Source organism: Cryptococcus neoformans, chromosome 1 (assembly GCF_000091045.1).
Source record: "Cryptococcus neoformans var. neoformans JEC21 chromosome 1, complete sequence".
Lineage (NCBI taxonomy): Eukaryota > Fungi > Basidiomycota > Tremellomycetes > Tremellales > Cryptococcaceae > Cryptococcus > Cryptococcus deneoformans.
This window is the reverse complement of record NC_006670.1, coordinates 784,497-804,992: the sequence shown is the minus strand read 5'-3', so window position 1 is coordinate 804,992 and position 20,496 is coordinate 784,497. Positions and strand designations below refer to the sequence as shown.

The 20,496-nt window shown below is 49.1% G+C and overlaps 9 protein-coding genes across 9 annotated transcripts; 4 read left to right on the top strand and 5 right to left on the bottom strand.

Moving 5' to 3' along the window:
* Window positions 1–1,159: 1,159 nt before the first annotated feature.
* CNA03065 (hypothetical protein) lies at window positions 1,160–2,969 on the top strand. Its single transcript, XM_024656070.1, has 5 exons — window positions 1,160–1,256; window positions 1,317–1,629; window positions 1,680–2,267; window positions 2,323–2,468; window positions 2,530–2,969. The coding sequence occupies exons 1-5, from the start codon at window positions 1,224–1,226 to the stop codon at window positions 2,590–2,592; spliced, it is 1,143 nt and encodes a 380-aa protein (XP_024514142.1). The 5' UTR covers window positions 1,160–1,223; the 3' UTR covers window positions 2,593–2,969.
* Window positions 2,668–7,670, bottom strand: CNA03060 (conserved hypothetical protein). The gene is given in 11 exon segments (XM_024656225.1): window positions 2,668–3,355; window positions 3,425–3,690; window positions 3,753–3,979; window positions 4,032–4,277; window positions 4,337–4,463; window positions 4,518–6,004; window positions 6,006–6,718; window positions 6,776–6,966; window positions 7,023–7,078; window positions 7,157–7,294; window positions 7,348–7,670. Coding segments are annotated over 11 exon segments (4,311 nt in total). The 5' UTR covers window positions 7,604–7,670; the 3' UTR covers window positions 2,668–2,751.
* A 39-nt stretch (window positions 7,671–7,709) lies between these two features.
* Window positions 7,710–10,420, bottom strand: CNA03050 (ubiquitin-protein ligase, putative). The gene is made up of 7 exons (XM_024656224.1): window positions 10,055–10,420; window positions 9,841–10,005; window positions 9,516–9,774; window positions 8,825–9,461; window positions 8,404–8,765; window positions 8,235–8,352; window positions 7,710–8,173 (listed from the first exon to the last, which is right to left on the bottom strand). Exons 1-7 carry the CDS (start codon window positions 10,413–10,415, stop codon window positions 7,835–7,837), a joined length of 2,241 nt encoding a protein of 746 aa, XP_024511897.1. The 5' UTR covers window positions 10,416–10,420; the 3' UTR covers window positions 7,710–7,834.
* A 137-nt stretch (window positions 10,421–10,557) lies between these two features.
* Window positions 10,558–11,723, top strand: CNA03040 (ER to Golgi transport-related protein, putative). Its single transcript, XM_566726.2, has 5 exons — window positions 10,558–10,604; window positions 10,644–10,979; window positions 11,036–11,276; window positions 11,328–11,475; window positions 11,535–11,723. Exons 1-5 carry the CDS (start codon window positions 10,599–10,601, stop codon window positions 11,599–11,601), a joined length of 798 nt encoding a protein of 265 aa, XP_566726.1. The 5' UTR covers window positions 10,558–10,598; the 3' UTR covers window positions 11,602–11,723.
* Window positions 11,724–11,754: 31 nt separating this feature from the next.
* CNA03030 (arp2/3 complex 16 kda subunit (p16-arc), putative) lies at window positions 11,755–12,601 on the bottom strand. Its single transcript, XM_566724.2, has 4 exons — window positions 12,420–12,601; window positions 12,244–12,316; window positions 11,989–12,174; window positions 11,755–11,901 (listed from the first exon to the last, which is right to left on the bottom strand). The coding sequence occupies exons 1-4, from the start codon at window positions 12,572–12,574 to the stop codon at window positions 11,839–11,841; spliced, it is 477 nt and encodes a 158-aa protein (XP_566724.1). The 5' UTR covers window positions 12,575–12,601; the 3' UTR covers window positions 11,755–11,838.
* Window positions 12,602–12,771: 170 nt separating this feature from the next.
* On the top strand, window positions 12,772–15,969 carry CNA03020 (hypothetical protein). Its single transcript, XM_024656223.1, has 7 exons — window positions 12,772–12,859; window positions 12,915–12,946; window positions 12,995–13,088; window positions 13,160–13,447; window positions 13,517–14,904; window positions 14,972–15,522; window positions 15,588–15,969. The coding sequence occupies exons 1-5, from the start codon at window positions 12,823–12,825 to the stop codon at window positions 14,401–14,403; spliced, it is 1,338 nt and encodes a 445-aa protein (XP_024511895.1). The 5' UTR covers window positions 12,772–12,822; the 3' UTR covers window positions 14,404–14,904; window positions 14,972–15,522; window positions 15,588–15,969.
* Window positions 15,970–15,974: 5 nt separating this feature from the next.
* On the bottom strand, window positions 15,975–17,938 carry CNA03010 (conserved hypothetical protein). The gene is made up of 3 exons (XM_566720.2): window positions 17,227–17,938; window positions 16,695–17,176; window positions 15,975–16,641 (listed from the first exon to the last, which is right to left on the bottom strand). The coding sequence occupies exons 1-3, from the start codon at window positions 17,395–17,397 to the stop codon at window positions 16,599–16,601; spliced, it is 696 nt and encodes a 231-aa protein (XP_566720.1). The 5' UTR covers window positions 17,398–17,938; the 3' UTR covers window positions 15,975–16,598.
* A 137-nt stretch (window positions 17,939–18,075) lies between these two features.
* Window positions 18,076–19,460, top strand: CNA03000 (DNA repair-related protein, putative). Its single transcript, XM_024656222.1, has 8 exons — window positions 18,076–18,159; window positions 18,213–18,308; window positions 18,374–18,438; window positions 18,496–18,601; window positions 18,655–19,052; window positions 19,104–19,156; window positions 19,214–19,285; window positions 19,363–19,460. The coding sequence occupies exons 1-5, from the start codon at window positions 18,147–18,149 to the stop codon at window positions 18,942–18,944; spliced, it is 570 nt and encodes a 189-aa protein (XP_024511893.1). The 5' UTR covers window positions 18,076–18,146; the 3' UTR covers window positions 18,945–19,052; window positions 19,104–19,156; window positions 19,214–19,285; window positions 19,363–19,460.
* CNA02990 (expressed protein) lies at window positions 18,617–20,252 on the bottom strand. Its single transcript, XM_566716.2, has 4 exons — window positions 19,858–20,252; window positions 19,787–19,808; window positions 19,074–19,734; window positions 18,617–19,023 (listed from the first exon to the last, which is right to left on the bottom strand). Exons 1-4 carry the CDS (start codon window positions 20,213–20,215, stop codon window positions 18,913–18,915), a joined length of 1,152 nt encoding a protein of 383 aa, XP_566716.1. The 5' UTR covers window positions 20,216–20,252; the 3' UTR covers window positions 18,617–18,912.
* Between the last annotated feature and the right edge of the window lie 244 nt (window positions 20,253–20,496).

The following is a 20,496-nucleotide window of genomic DNA, read 5'->3' as shown; positions in this document are numbered from 1 at the left end:
CCCTCACGATCACAGAGCCGTCTGCCGCTCATCAGTGTAAATTCCATGCACATCATCTATCTCCCACTCTTTGACTGCGCTCACTCCATACCTCATGATCAACCCTATTGCTAGGAATCTTGAATTGTAATCTGTCATTGGTCCACGCGCAATCATATCGTATACTTCCCTTACCGGGTCTGTGTCGACCGACGATTGATGTCATATATAGAGGTCCCCCAAAGTCTGAATAATACTCCTGCCTGGGAGGGCGAGGACCCTACAGAATTCTCTGTCTTTTTGGCCAATTCGGACACCAATGTACTTGTGAGCAATAGTCACACATGCATTTCTGTTGACAGGCACCCAAAAGCTGACCATAACTATGCGATTAGACAAGCATGTTGGCCCTCGCATTGATCGTACCCACTTATCAAACTTCGCTAACCATCAATCCGTGAATGTCATCACCAGGTGCTAACATCGCACTCGGCGAACTGTAGCTCATAACTTCTGTAAGGGAGATGCTACTCCAGCTACGGGCTACACCTTTCTCATCACGAATCCGCTCAACAACTCATCCGGTACGTGAGGTCTCTGGGAAGCTAACATCATACAGACGTATATGGTGCCTCCGGGTTCTTTGAAATAAAGGCTGTCGGTTCTGCCTATGCTCCCCAGGGCACAGTATCTGTCGACACATCCGCTACCGCCGGGGATACTGGCTCTCAGGCCGGCTCGGGCCCTGCTTCTACGCCCTCTGCGACCGCATCTCCTACCTCGGACACATCCGGCGCAGTGCGACCAGTCAAGGCGATGGGGATGGGCAACCTCTTAGCTACAACGGGAATGATTGCAACCATTTAAGTCCGGTCCGCAAACACCGTGGTAGACGGAAGATTGAAAGGAGGCTAGTTGAAAACCAATATGCTGACATTGGTCGCGTGGGTTTAATTTGCTGGTACGACTGCTGTCGCACATTTCAATGTAGAGTAATTTTGTAGGCGGTTTTGCTATATAGGCGAGATGAAGTGGAAGAACAATGCATGCATGCCGTTGCCGAGGAGCGAGAGTCGATAATAATAAGGAACGGAGGGAAGTTAACGGAGGAGTACTGTCTACTGAGCGCGCATGTCGCCATCCGCGCATTTCCCCTCCACCGGAGAGATGGCTTATCGAGATCATATAAATCTGACTCGTTCTCAATTCACTCTTTTCTCCCTCCCACATCTCTACAGCCCACAATGCATCCCCACCATACCCCTCTCCTATCCCTGGTACGTGCCTCCAGTACCTCATAACCCGCTACTCAGCTGACCAACTACTATATCGGACAGCATCAAGTAGTACTAGATTATGTGATAACCAACGCATATGCCTCCACTGCCAAATCTCTATCTCAGAGCTGTGCTTCAGGACGGGGTGCATCTCCATCAGGCGACACGGCAATGCCCTCTGACCTTAAGACAGGATCCAAGAGCGATGCCAACGGAGATCAAAAGACCAATGGTGAAGCGGATGGAATGGACGTTGATGTGGAGATGGATGGCAGTGATGATAATGCAAACTCAGGAGAGGACTCAAACAAGAACCTTGATCGAGGGCCTGCTCTTGATGAACAAGCTTTGGATATGATTGAGCGACGTCGAGGTGGGTTCAATTGTTCTCCATCGAGGGACGGGTATTGATGTACAATGAAGAAATACTAGAGTATATTTTAAGTGGATCCATCGACAAAGCGGTGGAATTACTTGACCGCCATTTCCCCTTGGTTCTTTCCTGTTCTGAGCCCATGCCCTCAAATTACGGCGCTGCTACAAACGGCGCCACCAGCAACGGCACTGCGACCCCTAAGTCACGCCTATCTTCAAGTGGCGGTCCTCTACACTCCGAATCTTCCATCAATCATAGCGTTCCGGTTTTGAACTCTTCTGTTCACCCTGATCACATCAGACTCAATCTTCAAATACAGCGATTTATCGAATCCTTTCGTCAAATGAACCCCTCTTCACCGTCCTCTCCTTCTTCCTCGACATCCTCTCCAGCAAACTCACAAACATTCAACGGAGGTTCAGGTGTCACTCTTACGCATGCCTTATCCGCAGCGCATGGATTACATAGCGAAGCGAAGAAGCTTCCCGCAGAAGTGAGAGCCATATACCTTCAGGAAATCAAAGATGTTGGGGCGTTATTCGCGTACGAAAATGCGGAAATGAGTCCCTTGAAGGGGTTTCTGGAGCAGAGTAGGAGGGTTAAACTTGCTGAACAAGTCAATAAGGCTATTCTACGTTAGTCAACCGCCTCGTAATATGGAATGCTGTTCAAAAACTAATTTCAAAGCAGGGTCCGAAGGAAGAGCGCCGCAGAGCCAGCTCGAAGAGTACTCAAAGAGACTAGAAGTATATTACAAAGTATTGGAAGGAAACGAAATTGATCCAACACCCCCTTGGACAGCGAAAGATGGGCTTGCGAAAGAACACTTGGCAGCTGTGAGTTTATGTCAATTTGATAGATAGGCCCTGGTCAATGAGCTGACAAACGCCGCTATAGTACTGGAAATATCATGATATTAAGAATTTCAATCTGCATGATTTTGCTTCCCTCAGTTGGTAAAAGCGTTTGAAGTGGCTGTTAGTTTGTTTGTATTGATAACTATACAATATACATGTATTATCTATAAATTTGCATAGGTGGCTTGTCATCTTCGATTCGAAATCTGTATCACTGGCAATGCCATACAATATTCGTATTCGCACAAATCATTATCATAATCTATAAAACACCGTACTTGGCCTGCTCTCTCAGAAAGGTGTAGCTCCCGCTATCCGTATCATCGCCCTTTCCCACTCCACAGCCCCGGAGGTAACACGTCTCCCCGAATCCAATCCCTAGGAATGGCCTGAGGGGGTGCATAACGGTGTAAGGTCTAAATCCTTGAGCCATCACATCGGCAGGTTGAGAATCGAAAGATATAGACTCGACCGTCACCGGATTGCAGGAGCCGAGAGATGTGCGATGAAGGGACCAGTTGGCTGAGGACCTGATAGAGGCAGCACTCGGATGCAAAGTAATATTATTGTTCATGGTGTAAGAAGGACGAATTTTAGGAGATGAATTGGACCTAGAACGAAGATGAAAATGGGAAAGTGCCGTGGAAAGCTTTGATTGGGTAGAAGAATGTGAATAAGCAGGTGTGACACTCATGATCGTCCCCTTAGATGAGTTTAAAGGAGGCTTGTTTAACAATGATACGGTCGACATCAAACCTGAGTGAGGCTGAAAAGATGCCGAGGCAATACCATCAGGATGCGCCAACACAGAGGCGGCTGACTGGGACAAGTTACGAATGTCATGAACATTTATCAGCCCGTTGAAGCTTAGGGTCCGATTAAGATGATCAGCTTATGCTATACTTTACCATTTCATATATCGTCATGATGCTCACCATGCGGAAGTCACATGCTTGCTTTCGCCCAAGATTACGCCCATTTTGGCTACACCGTCCTTTTTCGTGTTGAAGAGTCTCATGTCTTCTTGTTGGATTGATAAACCGGGTAGGTCAGCTTTCCACGAGAGAACGGACGTCCGTCGACATTGTCGGAGATCAAATAATTGCACCATTCCATCTGCTTGTCCACCGATTACCAGATTTCCCGATACAGGCTCAGTTATGAGAGTTGTGACAGGCACATTGGCTTTGGTCTCCAGCACCTGTTCGATGATGAGCCACTGACACTTGTATTTTACATATCTGTTCCAATCCCCTCACTTACTTGCACGCATCTTTCTGCCGGACAGTCCCAGACGTTGATAACCTCACTAGCTCCCCCAACGCACAATTTACCACTTTGCCTGAACCAAGTTGTCACTAGCCTTCGGTGATCTTCATCTTCTACCAGCATGTTCCGCGACGAGTGCATATTTAGCGCTTGAAAGCTGGCAATGGGCTTGATGCGGCTAGCATCTTGAGGACCTGCGAGGATGTGAATATCGCCATTACCTAGTGAAGGGTCAGCACGCTTGACATTACGAAGATATGTAAAAATGCGTACAGATTTCAGCTAGAATGACGATTTGCTCGTGCAACTCGTTCACAAACCTTGCAGAAGTTATACTGGTGTGTGATGCCAAGTTGAGCTTGACATGACCTATTTTTCTTGATGAGTTCCAGTCCCACATCAAGAGATCATGATCTCTATTGCAAGACATAACTGTGCTGTGAAACGAGTGGAAGGTCAATGTTGTCCATGGGTCAGGGCATATTATATCCTTCATAGACCATTTCCATGGCAAGCCCACTGGTACGCCACCGGCGTAAGTATAAATGACATGTAGCGTTATAATTATTATTACATACCCTGTTGTTCGGCTATTACGAGCGAATCCTCTAGAACGCGATGTCTCATAGTCCAGGTATCGCCAGAAGACGTTGATTTGATTGGAGAACTATCATGGGATGTGATTTCTGCCTTTCGCCTAGCTTGCTATTTGAACACTGCTTCAGCCATTGAAAAGGTTCATGTTAGACTTAGGCTCACCGTAATATGAGCTTGTAACGCCCTTTTATTCCTCTCGAACAAGCCATGATTCACTCTTTTCCTGCTTTTGGCCTCCTTGGCGTGCTGAGGCCTTTCGGCTGTAAATCTACAAGGGTCATTCCCAGAAGATGTACCTTGATAGAGCTCCTTGACCCTTTCACTGGCAGCTAGAATTGTTTCAAACATCTCATTGGTCCATTCTGGCTTGTTCTTCGATGAGAGGAATGTCGCAGATTGAATTTCACTCCAGACGTTGGCATCCTTCTTACTTTCCTGGGATTGAGACCTCAGCATATCGAGAGCTTTGCACAGAGGTTGATGAACTATTTTGGCTACCATAGGATCGGGATCGTACCGTTGCACACACACGGCGCTCAGGATAGCTGCTATCCTATTCAGCAAAAGCTTTTGTTTCGGTGCCATCTTCAGGTTCATCCCAAGGTTTATGATAGCTTTTTCAGCTACTGATATGTCTTGACGTCGAGCGTCGAGAGCATATCCAAGCAACTGAGTCCAGAGGGCCATTGCAGTGAAGCCTTTGGCAGATTTAAGTATTTGGATAAAGACTTCAGCCAGCTCCCGTCTTACTAAAGGGGATCCTTCCACTTTGCTGTGCTTGACCAAATGGTCTGAGAGTTCCAATATACCTTCTAGCTCTGATGCTCCCCATTCATCTCCGACAGGCAGCCATCTTGACAAAGCATATATTCCTGCCGCCCGATTTTCTACATTCCCGCTATCCACCATACGCAAGAGCTCTCCTTTTAGCTCTTCGGATAAGCGCTCTTCATCTGATATACTAAGACTTCCCAGCACTTCAGCGGCGAGCAGAGCCCCCCACTGACGAATGAGATCACAGGAGGAGTGAAGCATGATATTTGCCATGTTCAGGGAGCGAGACACGAAACGCGGTGCAGAGCGACCAACAACGAAGTTGGCGATGGTCGATAAGACAGCGGCAATCTGTACGGTGGGAACGAGGTTGAAATCTGAACAATCTTCTTGGGTATCCGGACCAGAGTCTCCTGCATCAGGAGACAACTTGTCATGGGCGAGGTTCTCCTGCAACACGATAAGAAAGAATTTAACGGCTGGAACGTCCGTCAACCTATCAGCTGTGAGGCCCTCTTTGGCAAGCGCCAAAACGCACGAGTCATACTTTACAAGAGATGACCATATACTGATAACCTGATCCTTGATCCTTTCATCTTGCAATGCGAGAAGTTCAACTGCCACATCTAGAGCACCACCCTGTACGGCACGGGCCAGGCCCCGCGCGTCAAGCGCGTTGAGACAAGCATCCAGAGCAGAACAAGCCTGAACTCTGAACTCTTCTGTCATTGATGCTCTACAGATGATAGGCAGTCTAGTCAGGCCGGGCATCATCCCAGATTTCGGTGTCTCAGTGAAAAGCAAGCTTTGTCCAGCCGTGGTGATACTCTCGAGCTGGTCAGCCATGAAAGAGACAAGTTTGAGATCTTTTTCCCCATGTGACATTGGGGTGAGCGTCATCGAAGTATTTTGGCAATTGTTCGAACAAATTGTCAAGGATAAGATCCCATGTTGTCCACAAGGCATGGTTGGAAACTGAAGACGGAATGCTCGGAACAGACTCAGGGGTCACTTTGAATGCTCCGAGAACCCTTTGCGAGAGTAAGAATCCGCTTGCTATATTGTTGACCACATCACCCGATTTTCCAAATAATTTCTGATACTCTGACCCATCGAGTGTTTGCCAGGCAATGGTATGCAGAATTGCCGTCAATTCCGACCACAATCGATCTTTCAGACTTTGGCTCATGTTCTCCCAAAGCCCGTCCATATAAGCGGGACTTTTTATGGTGGCTTTCTCGGCATTCTTTCTAGTAAGAGGAAAGCACTGTAAATTGTGGAACAACAAAGCGATCCTCAATGGTGTTGTCAGGCAGGCAGTGAATAAGTCATCAGGTAAACCTTTGACTTTGGGCAGAACTTGCTCTGTGCTACAGGCAGCGAAGTGTATCTGCCGTTTAGCATACGTTGCCGGCTGCGTCTCTGCTACTGACGGATTTTGAGCGGCTGCCGTTCGGAGCTGAGAGTCAATCTCCTCTGCCTCTGTTTTGGCGGCGCGAATAAATCGACCTGCGTTTTTGCAGTCCCAGACGTAACATGTCGAAGCACCAGCCCAGGTGAGGAGGTCGAACAAAAGAATGGGGATATACCTATGAAAGTTGATCGAGTTACCTTTTTCCATAGTCATCGAACGACCTTGTACTTACTCAGAAGGGCCACACCCAGACTGCAAACACTCTTCAAAATTTTTATCATAGCACCACAGCTCCCCAGCTTCTGTTGGGGGCTCTTGGATTCCATGGCCGCTATAGATGACCGCGACATAGCTGTTGAGACCTGCGGCCTGTCGGGCTTTCTGAAGATGGTGTTGGATGGAGAGTTTGGAAGGATCTGGCACCTAAGTGAGTATTTTAGCATAAATCTTGTTTCCAGATATGTGGGATAACCACGTACGGAACGGCACCTTAGATCTGCATGCCTGCTCATAGCCTTTATCTGCTTTTCGTACTCTTCAAGTCCTTCATCAGCTTTCCTTTCTTCTTGTTCTTCTTTTTGAAAGTATACTTGACAGACAGCTGTTAACGTACGTTTCATAATCTTCATCATGCTGCCCGTTGGATCTTTTACAGCTGGGACAGTCCATGCATACATGCCTACTTCTCGCAAAGCCATTTCATGCGCGAGATGAAGACATGATAGTATGACAGCTTGACTACAGTGACCCACTGCATTTCTGATCAGTTGCAAGTTTCATTTAAGCCTTTGTATGTGAATTTACCGTTATTCCCCTCGCCATCGACATCTACATGTTCTCCTTCCTGTAATCTATGCCTTACTTCTGTCCAAGCCAACGGGCCTCCTCCCTTGCTTAACACATCAAGTGTGCTTGGCGGATCTTTTGTAGAGCTTGTCCAAGAAGACGTGGTGGTCACCCAACCACTGGACGCGTTGTCAGTAGGTGTCGGCGAGTGGGAGTGAGAAAGTGGGAGGGAGTTGATCCGGCGAAAGGTTGCCGGTGGTACAGAGTTTTGCATTGTGCGATTTTGAAAATGTTGCTTCCACCAGTGAGTTCAAGCCTGAAATCTTGACGAATACTGTTGCGGTTAGTATTGTTACTATTCGTTAGTAGCGAGGTGTGGCAAAAATGCATATATACCATACATGTCCTTTGTGAGCCTAAGAACAAAGGACGTAATCAAAATACTTGAATCTGACGTAAAGGTTCGTAAAACTTAATAAAAAAAACACTATGCGTACGCTGCCGTTCATTCCTCATCCTCTCCCTCTTCTCCGTTTGCGGCCAAAACAGCATTGATGACGCCTTCCAATTTGGGTTCCAGTTCCCGAGCATTTGTAAATGCCACTGTAGCTTCTTGTCTTCTCTCCTTCTTGAGTAAACATTTTCCCAGCAAGAAAAAGACATTTGCTTCGTCCGGTGCACTGTGTGTGAGGGGTACAAGCGCTGAAATGGCCTCGTCGTACCGTTGAAGAGCGACAAGGGCACGAATGCGTTTGAACTGCACCATCGCGGAGGTGGGCGCGTATTTGGAGGCACGCTCATAAAAGTGAAGAGCTTGCACGACATCGTCTGACTTTTCCAGCGCCTTTTTTAAATCGATGTTAGTCGTCATTTGCTTCAAGAGGGTAAAATGACTCGTAACTTACCATGCCAACACAACATAAAAGGACGGGATTGGTCGGGTTGATTTCGACGGCTCTTCTAAAGTGATGCTCCGCATATCGCGGTCTATCCGTTTTGAGATATACTAGTCCCATCCCATACCTTTTCTTGATCAGCCGTCGATGTCGCCTGGTACGGAAAAAAAAAACATACCAAGCATTATAATGTCTTGCGTCTGTTCTGATGGCCGTTCGATAGAACGCCATAGCCCTCTCATACTCTTCCATCTCTACCGCTTCATACCCACACAGTGTCCACGCATAAGCGCAACCTTCATCCACTTGTGTCGCTCTCCTAAAACATCTCATAGCCTCATCATGGTCTTTTTGCAAGCTGAAGCAATTCCCCACGGCGATCCAAGCCTGAGGAGAGGAACGACTGATTGAGATCAAGCTTTGAGAAAGGTGTGAAAGTGCAGGGAGGTCGGTGAGATGCCAGAGAAGGGTGGATAACTGCTCCATGGATTGGATGCGGTACGGTTCTTGCTGTTGAAGAAACGTGAATGCTCGCCGTGCCTGCGGGTGTATGGTTTGGATTAGCAATAGCTTTTAAAAAGATAGGGCAGATGTTTTACCATGGCATAGTTGGCAATCTCGTAAAACGCCCTCCCTAGAATTTCCATTGCCCATGGTGATGTCTTCAACTCTCCGGGCAAGGCATCCACCTCCTTGATGGCCTGTTGGCACTGATACCGGCTTAAACTTTTGTAAACCCTTGCGCATTTTTTTACTATATCCTTGAGATACTCATCCGCTTCCCTTTGTAGAATCGCATCTTGCGATGTCAACGAGGGAGGAGAAGGGACCTCGTTATTGGAGTTGGAGGAAGTGACTGATCGAGAGCGCGTGGCGTGCGGATCGCGGGGAATTTTGGGTGCAGGTTTAGAAGTTGTCGTTTTGAGCCGCGAGCTACGACGGGGAGCATCCGAGTCTTCGTACTTTGCGCCGTTTGGCCTCAATTCTTTGGCAAGAGGTAGTCCGCTGCTCATCTGTGACTGGGGTGTTTCCACTGGCCTTTTGACAGGATCTTTGCCTCTGGGTCGTTTCATAGTAGGCAATTTAGGTGGAGAGTCACTTCCTGCTGGGGTCGATGTACCACCTCGAAGAGACGATGGAAGGAAGCTGGTCGCAGTTGACATGAACGACGGGAATGGTCTCTTGGTCGGTTGTTCCGGGACCGCAAAAGTGGTGTCGCCTATTATGGATGACGAGCTTGGCCAGTTCAAGTCAGTGCTTTGCTGTACGACTGATGGTGAATGGACTTACTCCCAAGAAGAAGGATTGCCCATCATACCAAGACCCGTTTTCCCTCCAATTCCTTCGACGTCGGGGGTAAACAATCCACCACTATTGCCAGCACCTGCTTGGGCTTGGTGAAGCCTCAGAACGCCAGGTGCCGGTTCTATAGGGGATTTCTGGCGATGAATGTTTGGCGACAATGGGGGCCTTGACGATCGTGAGGCGTGCCTAGAGAGAGAAAGGCCCGCTCCTGCGGGGAAGAGGGACTCGATAGGGGGTGGGGCACCTTGCGAGTGCTTCGTTAGTTCCCGAATTGGCTGAAAGAGAGAAACATCAAAAGACTTCAACCTACCGACGTCACAGAGATTAGTAAAGGCTTCCCACATCCAAGGATCCTCATCAAGCGCTTTCCTATAATTTTCGATGGCTGTTTCTGGAGATTTACCTTTGTGTGACAGGTTGGCCAGGAGTAGATATGCCGTTGCAGCATTCGATGAGGGTGCAGGCAATGCTAAATCTGTCAAGCGTCAGGACGGGGTACTCATCAACGTTGCAACCAAACCTACTGATATTGGCACCTCTTTTCAACGCCCTGGCCAAGACGGCCTGTCCCTCCGAGTACCTGCCTAGTTTCTCACAGCAGCGAGCAACGATCATGGCACAGCCGCCACACACCTTGTCTGTCCTCTCAAACCTGATTTCCAGATCCAGATCGAGGTTGTCGAGGCCTGTGTGGTCTCTGACGAGGTGTATGGCGGAGTATGGCTCTGCTGCTTGGAGGAAAGCGAGCGCGAGCGCATGCAGGGAGTCGTGGTTGCTGTCTGTGGTGGGCGCGAGTGTGTGCCATATGCGGGCGTAGAAGAGGGCTGTGTGCGGCGGGTAGGAGGATGCGAGGTGCTGAAGACGGGCTGCGAGGTGGGTGTTCATGCTGGTGCTGCTGAGAGTGTTTGTGCTCGTAAATAATGCCAACATAACTCGACAACCCTCCACCGCCGGCGGCCGTCTCCGCTGGGCAAATTAAGTTAATAAGAAACACCCTGCTCGGCGTAAATAACGCTGCACCGCGCGCGAAACGGTTCGCACTATCCTTCTTTTCCCCGCCACGCCACGATGAATGTAAGCCGCCCGCCCGCCAGTCCCCCGCTCACGCCCCAGCCACAGACATACCCGGCGGTGAACCCGTACCCCCCGACCCAGGCGGCGCCCTCCGCGGGGCCCGGCTCCGGCTTCCCCCCCAAGTCAGGCCTCGCGGGCATGACTCCCCACTCCATGTCGTCCACCCCCGTCCCCAACATGGCCCCGGGCGCGGGCGTGCGCGGCGGCCTGCCAGAGGAAAGGAACGTCGCCCAGCTTGTCAGGGAGAACACCAACGTATGGGCCAGGAAATGGCAGGGTTTGCTGGACAGGTCGACGCCGCATGTGCTCGAAAGGTGGTTGGTCACCCTTGGATTGTTCTTGCTGTTTGCTCTCAATGTCATCCTGCGTCAGGGCGTGAGTGGCCGTCTTCACAGATCGCTTGTCCCGCGTGCTGATGTAAAAGACCGCAGTGGTACATCGTCTGCTACGCCCTTGCCATCTACATCCTCAACTTGTTCCTTGCCTTCCTCCAGCCCCGATTCGACCCCTCGTTGGCGGAAGACTTGGCCGCGGACGATGTTGAAGAAGGTGCCCCCGGTTTGCCCGGTGCCGGCCCCGCCAAGACTCCGGGCGGACTCAAAGGATTACTGAACGGCTTCTCGAACGGGGAGGAAGATGAAGAGTTTAGGCCTTTTATCAGGCGTCTTCCAGGTCAGTATCTGCTTATTATGCACCAGTACACGGACGCTAATGTTACCGCAGAGTTCAAATTCTGGTACTCTGCCACCAAGGCTAATGCCATCGCTCTGCTTTGTACCATTACGCGCGCCACTGACGTTCCCGTGTACTGGCCCATTCTGCTCGTCTACTTTTTCACCTTGTTTGGATTGACTATGCGCAGACAGATTCAGTGCGTTTTGGCAATTTCATTCGGGGGCGTTTGACATGGGATGCTGACACGGAATGCAGACATATGATCAAGTACAGGTATGTGCCTTTCGACCTTGGCAAGAAGGCACGATACGGAAGGAAGTAAGACATGGGGATGAGCCAAAAAAAATGGATGACGATAGGGGAATGAGGGAAGCCGGCTCTTATGATAGACATTGGTGCACCGTGTATGGATCAAGATCATTTATGGTCGTCTTGACCTTTTTTTTTCAGTCCAAGAATCATGGCGCGTAAAACTAGTTGTTGACCATATTCATGGTAAATCTACAAAGCCCTTATTACACTGGCCGTTTACATCTGCGTCTGTTCAATGTCCGCATTTTTACAACGTTTTCCGGTCAGTCATCACTCGCACAATACACCCAACGCCTGCAACCTCGGTAAGCTGTAAAAAAACCATAATAAATTGCTAGATCAGCAAACAGTACCCATTTAAAAGGAGCAGCCATAACTCCCAGCATTTAAATCTCACCTTTTCATGCCACGTCAGGAGTACACTTCCACTGACTTCTCCGCCCTGAGCCAATACCGCCATTCCCTTGTACAGGTACGCCATCAATCGGTCTTGCTGTACTTGGTCGAGATTCTTGATCATGGTGGGGATATCAGCTGAGCGTGTGGAATTGAGGATGAGTAGAAGAGAGGAAGTCGTGAGACTCTGCCGGAATTGATTTGAAAGAAGACAACGGTAAGCATGGTATTGTGAGATTTGACCACGGCTTCTTACCTTGGCTTCATCCACACCGTCCCCATATGGCGGATCTGTCAAGATTGTACTGAGGGCACCTGCCACATCGCCTCTACTCTCATGTTAGAACTCTCTTTTTAATTCTCTCATCCAATTTATGCCCTGGAATTGCCATACGCCAAGCCGCCCGCAAAGACACGAACCGAACAACTCACCGGCTCACCAAACCCCTAACGTCTGCACTCCTTCGCTTCGCATCTTCCAGCACACCGTCAGGTCCTCTCGGATCGGGGTCATACAGATCAGACGGCAGGAGAACATCCTCATCCAACGCATCGATATCGATCTTTCGGAACGCGTAGTCTGACATGGTGTTGTGACGGGCCGAGAAGAGGAATGGAAAGAGGAGAGATGCTTGGTCGTGACGACGGTGAGGTGGCCGACGATGATATAGTGACGTCGTTGTGTGGGGGTGCAATTAAGAAAGCGCCCCTCACAATGCATGTACCTCGATTGCTGCACTTGTTTTGACCGCCGATGACGATAGCTATGCATGTAAATCCTCACAAAGAACAATATAGTAATCCGCTTTACGTCTATCGGTAGAACCATATAATCATGGCTAAGAAGAGCCACAATCCAGCAGAGGCGTATCGTACGTTGCGATATCGGAGTCTCGGCCAAACGCTAACAATTACCTTGAATCACAGGCAAGCAGCTCAAGGCGAAAGAGCTCAAAAAGGTAGGTCTGCTGACATGGAAATTTCGGATAGGAGCTGATAGAAAGTAGAACAAAGAAGCAAGGCAAAAAGCAAGAGAGACACAGACTGTAAAGAAGGATACAAGAGAGCTCGAAACAGAAATTCGTTCTCTCAAGGCTGAGAGTATGTGCAGTAGCCCTTTTCTTTTGTGTTAACGTGTAGAGCTTTCTCATCCTTACCTTACCATTGCGCAGATAATCCAGCCAACAAGAAGAAAATCCAAGAGTTGGAATCAGAGTTGCAATATGTTTCAAAGCTAAAGGAAAAATACGTCTCGGAACATCCAGAGGAACATGATCGCATATACAACATACGGCGCAAGACTGAGCAGGACCAAGACGGTGAAGGCGAGGGGTCTGGATCGGGGAAGCAGCTTTACGATGAACGAGGGAGACTGAGGAACCCAAAGAGGAGTGTCTATTATGATCCAGTATATAACCCATTCGGTGTCCCTCCGCCCGGAATGCCCTACCGTGAAAGAAGTAAGTTTCTCACGTCTTAAGCCTTACCTTCCAATCTCCCAGTCAACTACTGATCTCAATGGGTTGTAGCAGCCGAGGAAGAAGAGAGCGAGGAAGATGAAAGCGACGACGATATAGTCATGCCTGAAGGTCCGCCACCAGACAGTGATGAAGAGGGCGATGGCGATGATTCTGATGATTCAGACGACATTCCGCTACCCGAGGGACCGCCTCCGGAGCCACAGGCCATTTTGCCGGTACCGCCTCTGCCGAGTGGCCCGCCTTTGCCGCCCAGTGGCTCAGGATTTTTCCCGCCATCGGCAGGATACCGACCTCCCCATCATTTCGCCTATGGTGTACCCCCTCCACCCCCACCTAGCTTCCGTCCCCCCATGCCACCACGGCCTCACGCCCCTAATGTTGCTCATAATAGGCCACCGGTACCTGTGCAAGACCCATTGAGCAATAAGCCAACTATTCCTTACCAGGCGCACAAGATGGCACATGCTCTGCCGACTCGACCTTCTGGACCAAGCGGTACCGGTGTCTCCACATCTGCATCCCCTAAACCCATACCTGTCGCTGCGTCAAGCGATGCAAAAGCCCCTATTACACAATCTGCAGGAGTGCCCGGAGCATCAGGAGAAATTTCTGCCGCCCCTGTGCTGCGTGATTTACGCAAGGAAACGACAGCGTTCGTTCCGCGAGGCGTCAGGCGACGTAAAGCAGGTCCTGGCGGTTCTTCTAATGGCGCAGGTGGAATGACAGTGAATGCAGCACCGGGAGCTGGTGAGATTGATGAAGACGGGGATGAGATCAAACGACCCAAGCTGGCGGAGGGGGAAGGACTCCTGGGCAAGTTGAGTGGGGTTCTTGGGGGTGCACACGGCGTACTTGGGAAAAACGGGTCTGAAGAGAAACGGGATGTGGACGACGACTATCAAAAGTTCCTGGAAGGTCTGGGAGATATTGGATAATAGCATTTGCACCTATGAAAATGTCCCAAATCTCCCCTCACACCCCAAATCAGCAAGCTTCCCAATCTTCCCGGCGCCTGATGTCTAGTTTTAATGTTTCTAAAAAAGAAAGTCGAATCCCTTTCATTCCTACGTTAGTCAGGCCAAAAGAAAAGGAAAAGCACTCCGCCGTCGGAACGAAGAAAAGACGCAAACAGAAGAGTGATGATAAAGATGTACTAATAAAGAATTGAAGGAGACTATTTGATCTGACATCAGAAGACGCTACCGGCGAATATGTCTTTGAGCCTGTTCCTCCCTCCACAGCCGACAATATCTATGATAGAGGCAACTCTTCTCCTTGGCGTTCTGGTAGCGAAGATTGCCGTGATGATGAAGAAAATTGCGACACTGAAAACAGATACTTTTCATGCGGAGCTACTAAAAAAAGACTCCCTCTCTAGGCTCAGCAGTGATGATTGGACCTGTGATTCGTCGTCGGAGGATGATGGACCGCCTTCAGTGAGTGTTGTAGACCCCTTTATAGACGCGTGTACAGAAGACCTGCTGACAGAATTACACGATAAAGAAAAAGAAGACGCACCGCGGCAGCTACCCCTGCCCGGCGAAGAAGTCGTGCGAAGATAAGTGGACCTGAAGCCATCAGTGCTTTGGGCTACAGTATGGTTGATGGGCGCACTCGACTAGGTGAAGAGTTCTCAAAGGCTGATACTTTCCGTTTCAGAGCCAGGGCTCAACTCAATAATGAAATCCAGAGAAGTCACGAGCTCACCAACGATGAGAAGTTCAACCTATCATTCAACAGCCGTCTCTTAGGATGATCATCTCTTTGAAGCCCTCGCCACTCTTCAAAATGGCTCAGATCTTAAAATCAGAATGATGAAGAGAGCTGCTTCAATCCACGGGATTTCTGAGGGGATAAGTGGTATGCGAATGGGCGGTATGGGAACCTGGGGCATGAAGATGGAGGGTCATCCCAGAGGTAGAGACATCCAAGCTGCTGGCTTCGACAGTGCAGATTATTTTGGGAATTGGACCAGGCGAGACGCTGGGGCAGAGGACACGGCTCCCTCCAACACTCAATTTGATTGATCCCAGTCGAGATAGTTTGAAATTGACGTAAGATTGTTGAATGATCGTTTATTATACTGGTACCAACGCTTATTTAGCTCTCTGCTGTTTAGCCTGAGTCAGATACATGATGGCTTGCCTGGTACCAACGCTTAGCTTTCTGTCTAACCAAAGTCAGATAGATGAAAGCAGTTCAATACCAAGCTACTATGGACCTATTTACATTTCTACGGTCGCCACTACAAGCTAAAGTGTTATCTAGATACCCAACAACTCGTTAATCTATAAGCACATCATCGTTGTCATCATCTGACATAATGGTTATCCCACTTCTGCAGCCTCCGCAATCTCCACTCTGCCCCCCCTAAGGCAGTTACTCAACAGAAATACTAAGGATTCATGAATGGGAGTATGCTAGGGAATACGTCGTTCAATAATCCATTGAAGTTCTCTGATGATGTGCTGTTATGTGAGGCGAGACAATAGCCAGAGTCGAATTGAAACAAAGCAAAATACATGGACTTGTTGAACTGGTATTCACTCAACACCTTCGTACAAACAGTCTCAGAGAGCAGTGTACAAGATAGTGATGAGGAAAGATCAGAAAGCTACAAAAGAGAAAATTAAAGTAGGGTATAGAATCTGAACGAACAAGACCACGTAGTCATCTATCTAAACGAGCAGCTAGACTAACTCCGTCACGACTATTTAGCATGCCCATATTCCTGGTCCTTCCTCCACATCTTCCCAGCCAGCCTGTCCCTCATTTTATCACATTGTTTTCTATTTTCTACCACTGTCTTCCCCCACGTGCTCACCCCAGTTCTCCTCAGGGCCTCTTCTGCTTCCTCTCTGGCCCGAATTCGCTCCTGCTTCCTCTTTGGGTCATTGACCTCGTAAGCATCGGCTCTGTGAGCCATGGAGACATCCTGTGCCATCCGGATGCTGGGGAAGAGTTCTTCGCCATGAAGGTCGACACCTTCATGTGTGGCGATCGCGTTATGGAAGATGCATACTGCTATGATCACTCGACACTGATCGCGGATAGTATACTCCGATCCTTGTTTCAAAATGGGGAACTTCTCCTTGACCACGCCAAACACACGCTCAATCACGTTAGGTGCTTAAGCATGGCGAAGATTGTACAACTCCTCCTTGCTACGAGGTCTATCAATGTTCTGGTCAGCTTAGAGCCGCTTAGATGCTTAAACTTGACTTACCGGGTGTTGGCCCTTCCCCACTCTTTCAAATGGTACCTTACGCCCCGGAAAGGAAGTCGCAGCCCAGGATGAGCTCCATACCCAGCATCAGCCAGGTAAAAGCGGTCCTTTGGAATGACAAAATTGTCTTCCAGGGCGTTATTCAGTACGTTCTGGTCATTGGCCGACCCCTCATAACCGGGCCGGACATAGACAAAGCGCAGCGAAAAATCGCACGCTGCCAGAACATTGGTGGAGATGTAGGAGTAGCGGTTACGCCAGCTCCTTTTGGCTTCTTCCCCCCTGACTGTCGTCCTGATGTGGGTGCCATCAAGGGCACCAACGCAGTTGTCAAAGTATGGGGAGAACTTGGTACTCCTCAAGAGCCGTAGATCTGTAGGTGTGGAGGATGTCGGTTGGGAGATCCATTTGTTCACGCAAAGGATGCGGAGGTTGTGGGGGGTGAGAGGGCCCTCAGCGGCAGCTTGAGGGGCAGGACTGCTCTGCGCTTGCTCCTCAGTCTCCATGACGGCAGGGTCAAGAGGAAACAAACCTGATTTCCTCCAAGTCCCTCGAATTTGGCGTGAGGTCGCCGTCTCCCCCCACGCCCTCTGGTGCCAACCCCAAAACATCCCCTTTCCCACCCCTCTAACGGAGCTACCAAGCTGGTATTCATCCAGTTGACGATGGTACGCTGTCTTGAGGGTGTTGAAGAAGTCGACATCGAGAGACTGGAACCTGCTGTTCATCTTCGCAGGGGTGCCTCGCTCAGCATATTTGTCGATCTTTTTGATCCAATTCCTCCTCCTGCATGATAGAAAGGTGTCGAGAGGCCGAGCTCGTATGGAACGCGCGTACGCCGGCGTGACGGTCGTAGTGGGATGACTTTGAGACCCTGTATAAATCTGCGACTTTCTGATGGCTGTCACCAAGTTGTTGTCTTGTGCTAAAGTGCGACGGTCATAGAATCGGCCATTGTGGAGATATGATGCTAATGATATGCACGGTATTGCGAGGTTTGGCGTCCGAGATTGCCGTGCGTCCGCGAATCATGTGAGTACGTACGAGTATTAACCTCACGATTGTGCCTTGGAGTGTCCCCATACTGTCACGCCCAACTTTGTCTTGCTGACTTCGTTGTAAGGATGTTAAACCAGAGAGCAATCTGTGATTGGCCATGACCTTTTGGAGCACCGATGCAATGGCGCTTTGCAATAGTAAGCCCTCTGGGACTCAGCAAAGCTCTCCATGGCTCGAATAGATGTGGTGACAGCTCGCTGCTTGTCTAGTCACACTGCATGTCGAAATCTTAATTAAGTTGGTAACGAAACGCGCGGAAGGATATTTGACCCGCCTTTCTCCGCTAATTAGGCTGGGTGACTGACTATATTTGAATCTGTAATCAACCCTCCGTCTCCGACGCTAATCGTTATCGTTGCTTTCCCTCTACATCTCTACCAGTATCCCTTGAATATGACTTCTTTTGGTACGCTTCTCATACGACGACAGACACATAGGCTGACGCTTGAACTTTTCCAGTCTTCGTTACAGGCAACGCCAATAAGCTTCGAGAAGTCAAAGCCATCCTGGCTGCCGGTGACAGCGGTATTGAGGTGACCTCTCAATCTGTTGATGGTATGTTCTTTGTTCTTTTAATGACATTTTATATACCCGCAATGGCTATCTAACTTCTGAAGCAGTTCCTGAGCTTCAAGGCACTACGCAAGAAATTGCTATTGCCAAATGCAAGGTAGCCGCTGAAAAGGTCGAGAAAATCTCTTTCATCTCCCACCACTATCATTAAGGCTAATCGATCGATTAGCTCGGAACAGCTTGTGTGACTGAAGATACAGCTCTCTGCTTCGAAGCTCTCAACGGATTGCCTGGACCTTACATTAAAGATTTCTTGGCTAATATTGGTCATGAAGGTACGTTGCATGCTCTGTGTCTCGAATCCATTACTTATGGCTATTCGGGATAGGTCTAAACACTCTTCTCAACGGGTTCCCTACCACTCGCGCAACTGCTCTCTGTACATTCGCATATTCTCCAGGGCCGGGCGAAGAACCTATCCTCTTTGAAGGCCGCACTGAAGGCAACATCGTCCCTGCTCGGGGCTCCAAGGTCTTCGGCTGGGACCCAATTTTCCAGCCTCTTGAGGGTGGGGGAAGGACGTACGCGGAGATGGATGGGGAAGAAAAGAACAAGATCTCTCACAGGTATAGAGCATTGGAAAAACTCAGGGCGTATCTGAGTGAGCAGGCGAAGTAGAGAGTGAATGGTCAGAAAGTAGATCCATGAATTTTTGGTAAGAAGGCAAGTGAATGAACTGGCGATGGAGTAGGGTCGACTGCATAAAGCGATGAGTTAGCTTGATAAGTAATAAAGAAGCGTACTTACAGCTTCTCTATCGGCTAATAATTCTTGCAGTCTGTTCCAGACCTGCCCCCCTTTTTGGATGCCATCTAGCCAGCTCTTCCAGAGTTCGAGTCTCTCACGATCCACGCCAAGCTCCCCCATTAACTTCAGAATTCTCAAAGCGTTGCCCGAAACTTCTCCATTCAGCAGATCCTCTAACTTGTAGCTCGGTGTTCGATATATCTTTTCCGACGGTTTGTCCTCTTCTTTCCTACGGGGCTTCCTGACCCTCAATCTGACCCATTCCCTTCTTCTTACCCATCCCCACCAGCCCAAATTCCCGGCATGGCTGCTCCATCCTTTTTTCCTGAACCATGCATTATATCTCCACCCTAGCTCATCTGTTCCAGTACGCATGTTCACCATCCAAGGGGTCAAATATTCCCATTCGGGAGATGGCGGCTGATAAGTCTCAAGTGTGTATGATGTTTTGTTAGATTGGGTGGGAGTAGATGATTTGGCTTTAACTTTGCGAAGATATTTCTTCGAAGACTTGACTGGCTGCACAGTAGGGTTCTGAGAAGGGTCGGCTAGAGCAAATGAAGAAGTGATCGGAGCCGTGCGATCTGGCCTTGTAAACGTGGACGGGTCTTTTGGAAGCAGGGTGTTTGACGAGTAATAAGCCGTTCCTAGCAAGTAAATCCTGCCATCGTGATGAGTTACCCCACCTGCATATCATGACATGTGTATCTTACCCTCGTTGATTTTCAAACAAGACTGGTAGATGTCAGCAATTGGGGGGAATGATTCACAATTAGGAGCTCACCGTCCCACACAAACTCCAATCCTGCGGCCTCAGTCTCAATACTGTCGGGGTCAATAACCTCCCCGCTTTGCTCCATCTTTATCATATCACCCATGGCACGTTTGTATGCTTCCAGATCAAGGGTATTTATCCTCTCTGGATGGTCATACTCATCTTCCTCTTCTTCTTCTTCTTCCGACTCTTCCTCTACTACGCGGTCTCCTGTTGTTTTATGAGCGGACTGGCGAATTCGGAAGTCCCGCAAAATTGAAGCTAGTGACCGCCGTCGCCTGGCTGCTAGGGATTGGGCGATTGCAGAATTCTCATCTTGAGCAGATGAAAATGTTACAGGCTGGGATTGGGCGGTGGGCGTTGTCATCTTTGAGGTTTTGAGTGCATCGGAGACAACCTGAAGAGGATAACCTCCTACGTTCTCAGCATATGAACGCGCTGCTCATGCTCGACAACTCCGGACCTCCTGTGTGACAACACTGACGTCATAACCTGTTGTTTTGTATTACATAATATAATACAAACGCGTTCTAATTAATGGGACGATCGATCGCCATCGATTGAAGCTTCGTTCGTTCGTACGGGCCGGGTTTGTTCCTCAGTCAGCCTTCTTGCAGTGTACGAGTTCATTCATACCACACAGAACTG

Bases quoted from the DNA above. Each gene is read 5' to 3' on its own strand.
- CNA03010 (XM_566720.2), bottom strand. From the start codon at position 17,397: ATGTCGACTTCTTCAACACCCTCAAGACAGCGTACCATCGTCAACTGG. The intron at 17,177-17,226 runs GTTTGTTTCCTC...GAGCAAGCGCAG, and splicing joins AGGGACTTGGAGGAAATCAG to AGCAGTCCTGCCCCTCAAGC. The intron at 16,642-16,694 runs GTAAGTCAAGTT...GAACATTGATAG, and splicing joins TGGGGAAGGGCCAACACCCG to ACCTCGTAGCAAGGAGGAGT.
- CNA03000 (XM_024656222.1), top strand. The intron at 18,309-18,373 runs GTATGTTCTTTG...CTTCTGAAGCAG, and splicing joins GACCTCTCAATCTGTTGATG to TTCCTGAGCTTCAAGGCACT. The intron at 18,602-18,654 runs GTACGTTGCATG...TATTCGGGATAG, and splicing joins GGCTAATATTGGTCATGAAG to GTCTAAACACTCTTCTCAAC.
- CNA03040 (XM_566726.2), top strand. The intron at 11,277-11,327 runs GTCAGTATCTGC...ATGTTACCGCAG, and splicing joins TTTTATCAGGCGTCTTCCAG to AGTTCAAATTCTGGTACTCT. The intron at 11,476-11,534 runs GTGCGTTTTGGC...CACGGAATGCAG, and splicing joins ACTATGCGCAGACAGATTCA to ACATATGATCAAGTACAGGT.
- CNA03030 (XM_566724.2), bottom strand. From the start codon at position 12,574: ATGTCAGACTACGCGTTCCGAAAGATCGATATCGATGCGTTGGATGAG. The intron at 12,317-12,419 runs GTGAGTTGTTCG...ACATGAGAGTAG, and splicing joins GTTAGGGGTTTGGTGAGCCG to AGGCGATGTGGCAGGTGCCC. The intron at 12,175-12,243 runs GTAAGAAGCCGT...CAATTCCGGCAG, and splicing joins ACGGTGTGGATGAAGCCAAG to AGTCTCACGACTTCCTCTCT.
- CNA03050 (XM_024656224.1), bottom strand. From the start codon at position 10,415: ATGAACACCCACCTCGCAGCCCGTCTTCAGCACCTCGCATCCTCCTAC. The intron at 9,775-9,840 runs GTAGGTTGAAGT...AGCACTCGCAAG, and splicing joins TACTAATCTCTGTGACGTCG to GTGCCCCACCCCCTATCGAG. The intron at 8,353-8,403 runs GTATGTTTTTTT...GATCAAGAAAAG, and splicing joins GCAAGACATTATAATGCTTG to GTATGGGATGGGACTAGTAT.
- CNA03065 (XM_024656070.1), top strand. From the start codon at position 1,224: ATGCATCCCCACCATACCCCTCTCCTATCCCTG. The intron at 1,257-1,316 runs GTACGTGCCTCC...TATATCGGACAG, and splicing joins ATACCCCTCTCCTATCCCTG to CATCAAGTAGTACTAGATTA. The intron at 1,630-1,679 runs GTGGGTTCAATT...TGTACAATGAAG, and splicing joins TATGATTGAGCGACGTCGAG to AAATACTAGAGTATATTTTA.
- CNA03020 (XM_024656223.1), top strand. From the start codon at position 12,823: ATGGCTAAGAAGAGCCACAATCCAGCAGAGGCGTATC. The intron at 12,947-12,994 runs GTAGGTCTGCTG...GATAGAAAGTAG, and splicing joins AGGCGAAAGAGCTCAAAAAG to AACAAAGAAGCAAGGCAAAA. The intron at 13,448-13,516 runs GTAAGTTTCTCA...AATGGGTTGTAG, and splicing joins AATGCCCTACCGTGAAAGAA to CAGCCGAGGAAGAAGAGAGC.
- CNA02990 (XM_566716.2), bottom strand. From the start codon at position 20,215: ATGACAACGCCCACCGCCCAATCCCAGCCTGTAACATTTTCATCTGCT. The intron at 19,809-19,857 runs GTGAGCTCCTAA...GACATCTACCAG, and splicing joins ATTGGAGTTTGTGTGGGACG to TCTTGTTTGAAAATCAACGA. The intron at 19,735-19,786 runs GTAAGATACACA...TCACGATGGCAG, and splicing joins TTGTTTGAAAATCAACGAGG to GATTTACTTGCTAGGAACGG.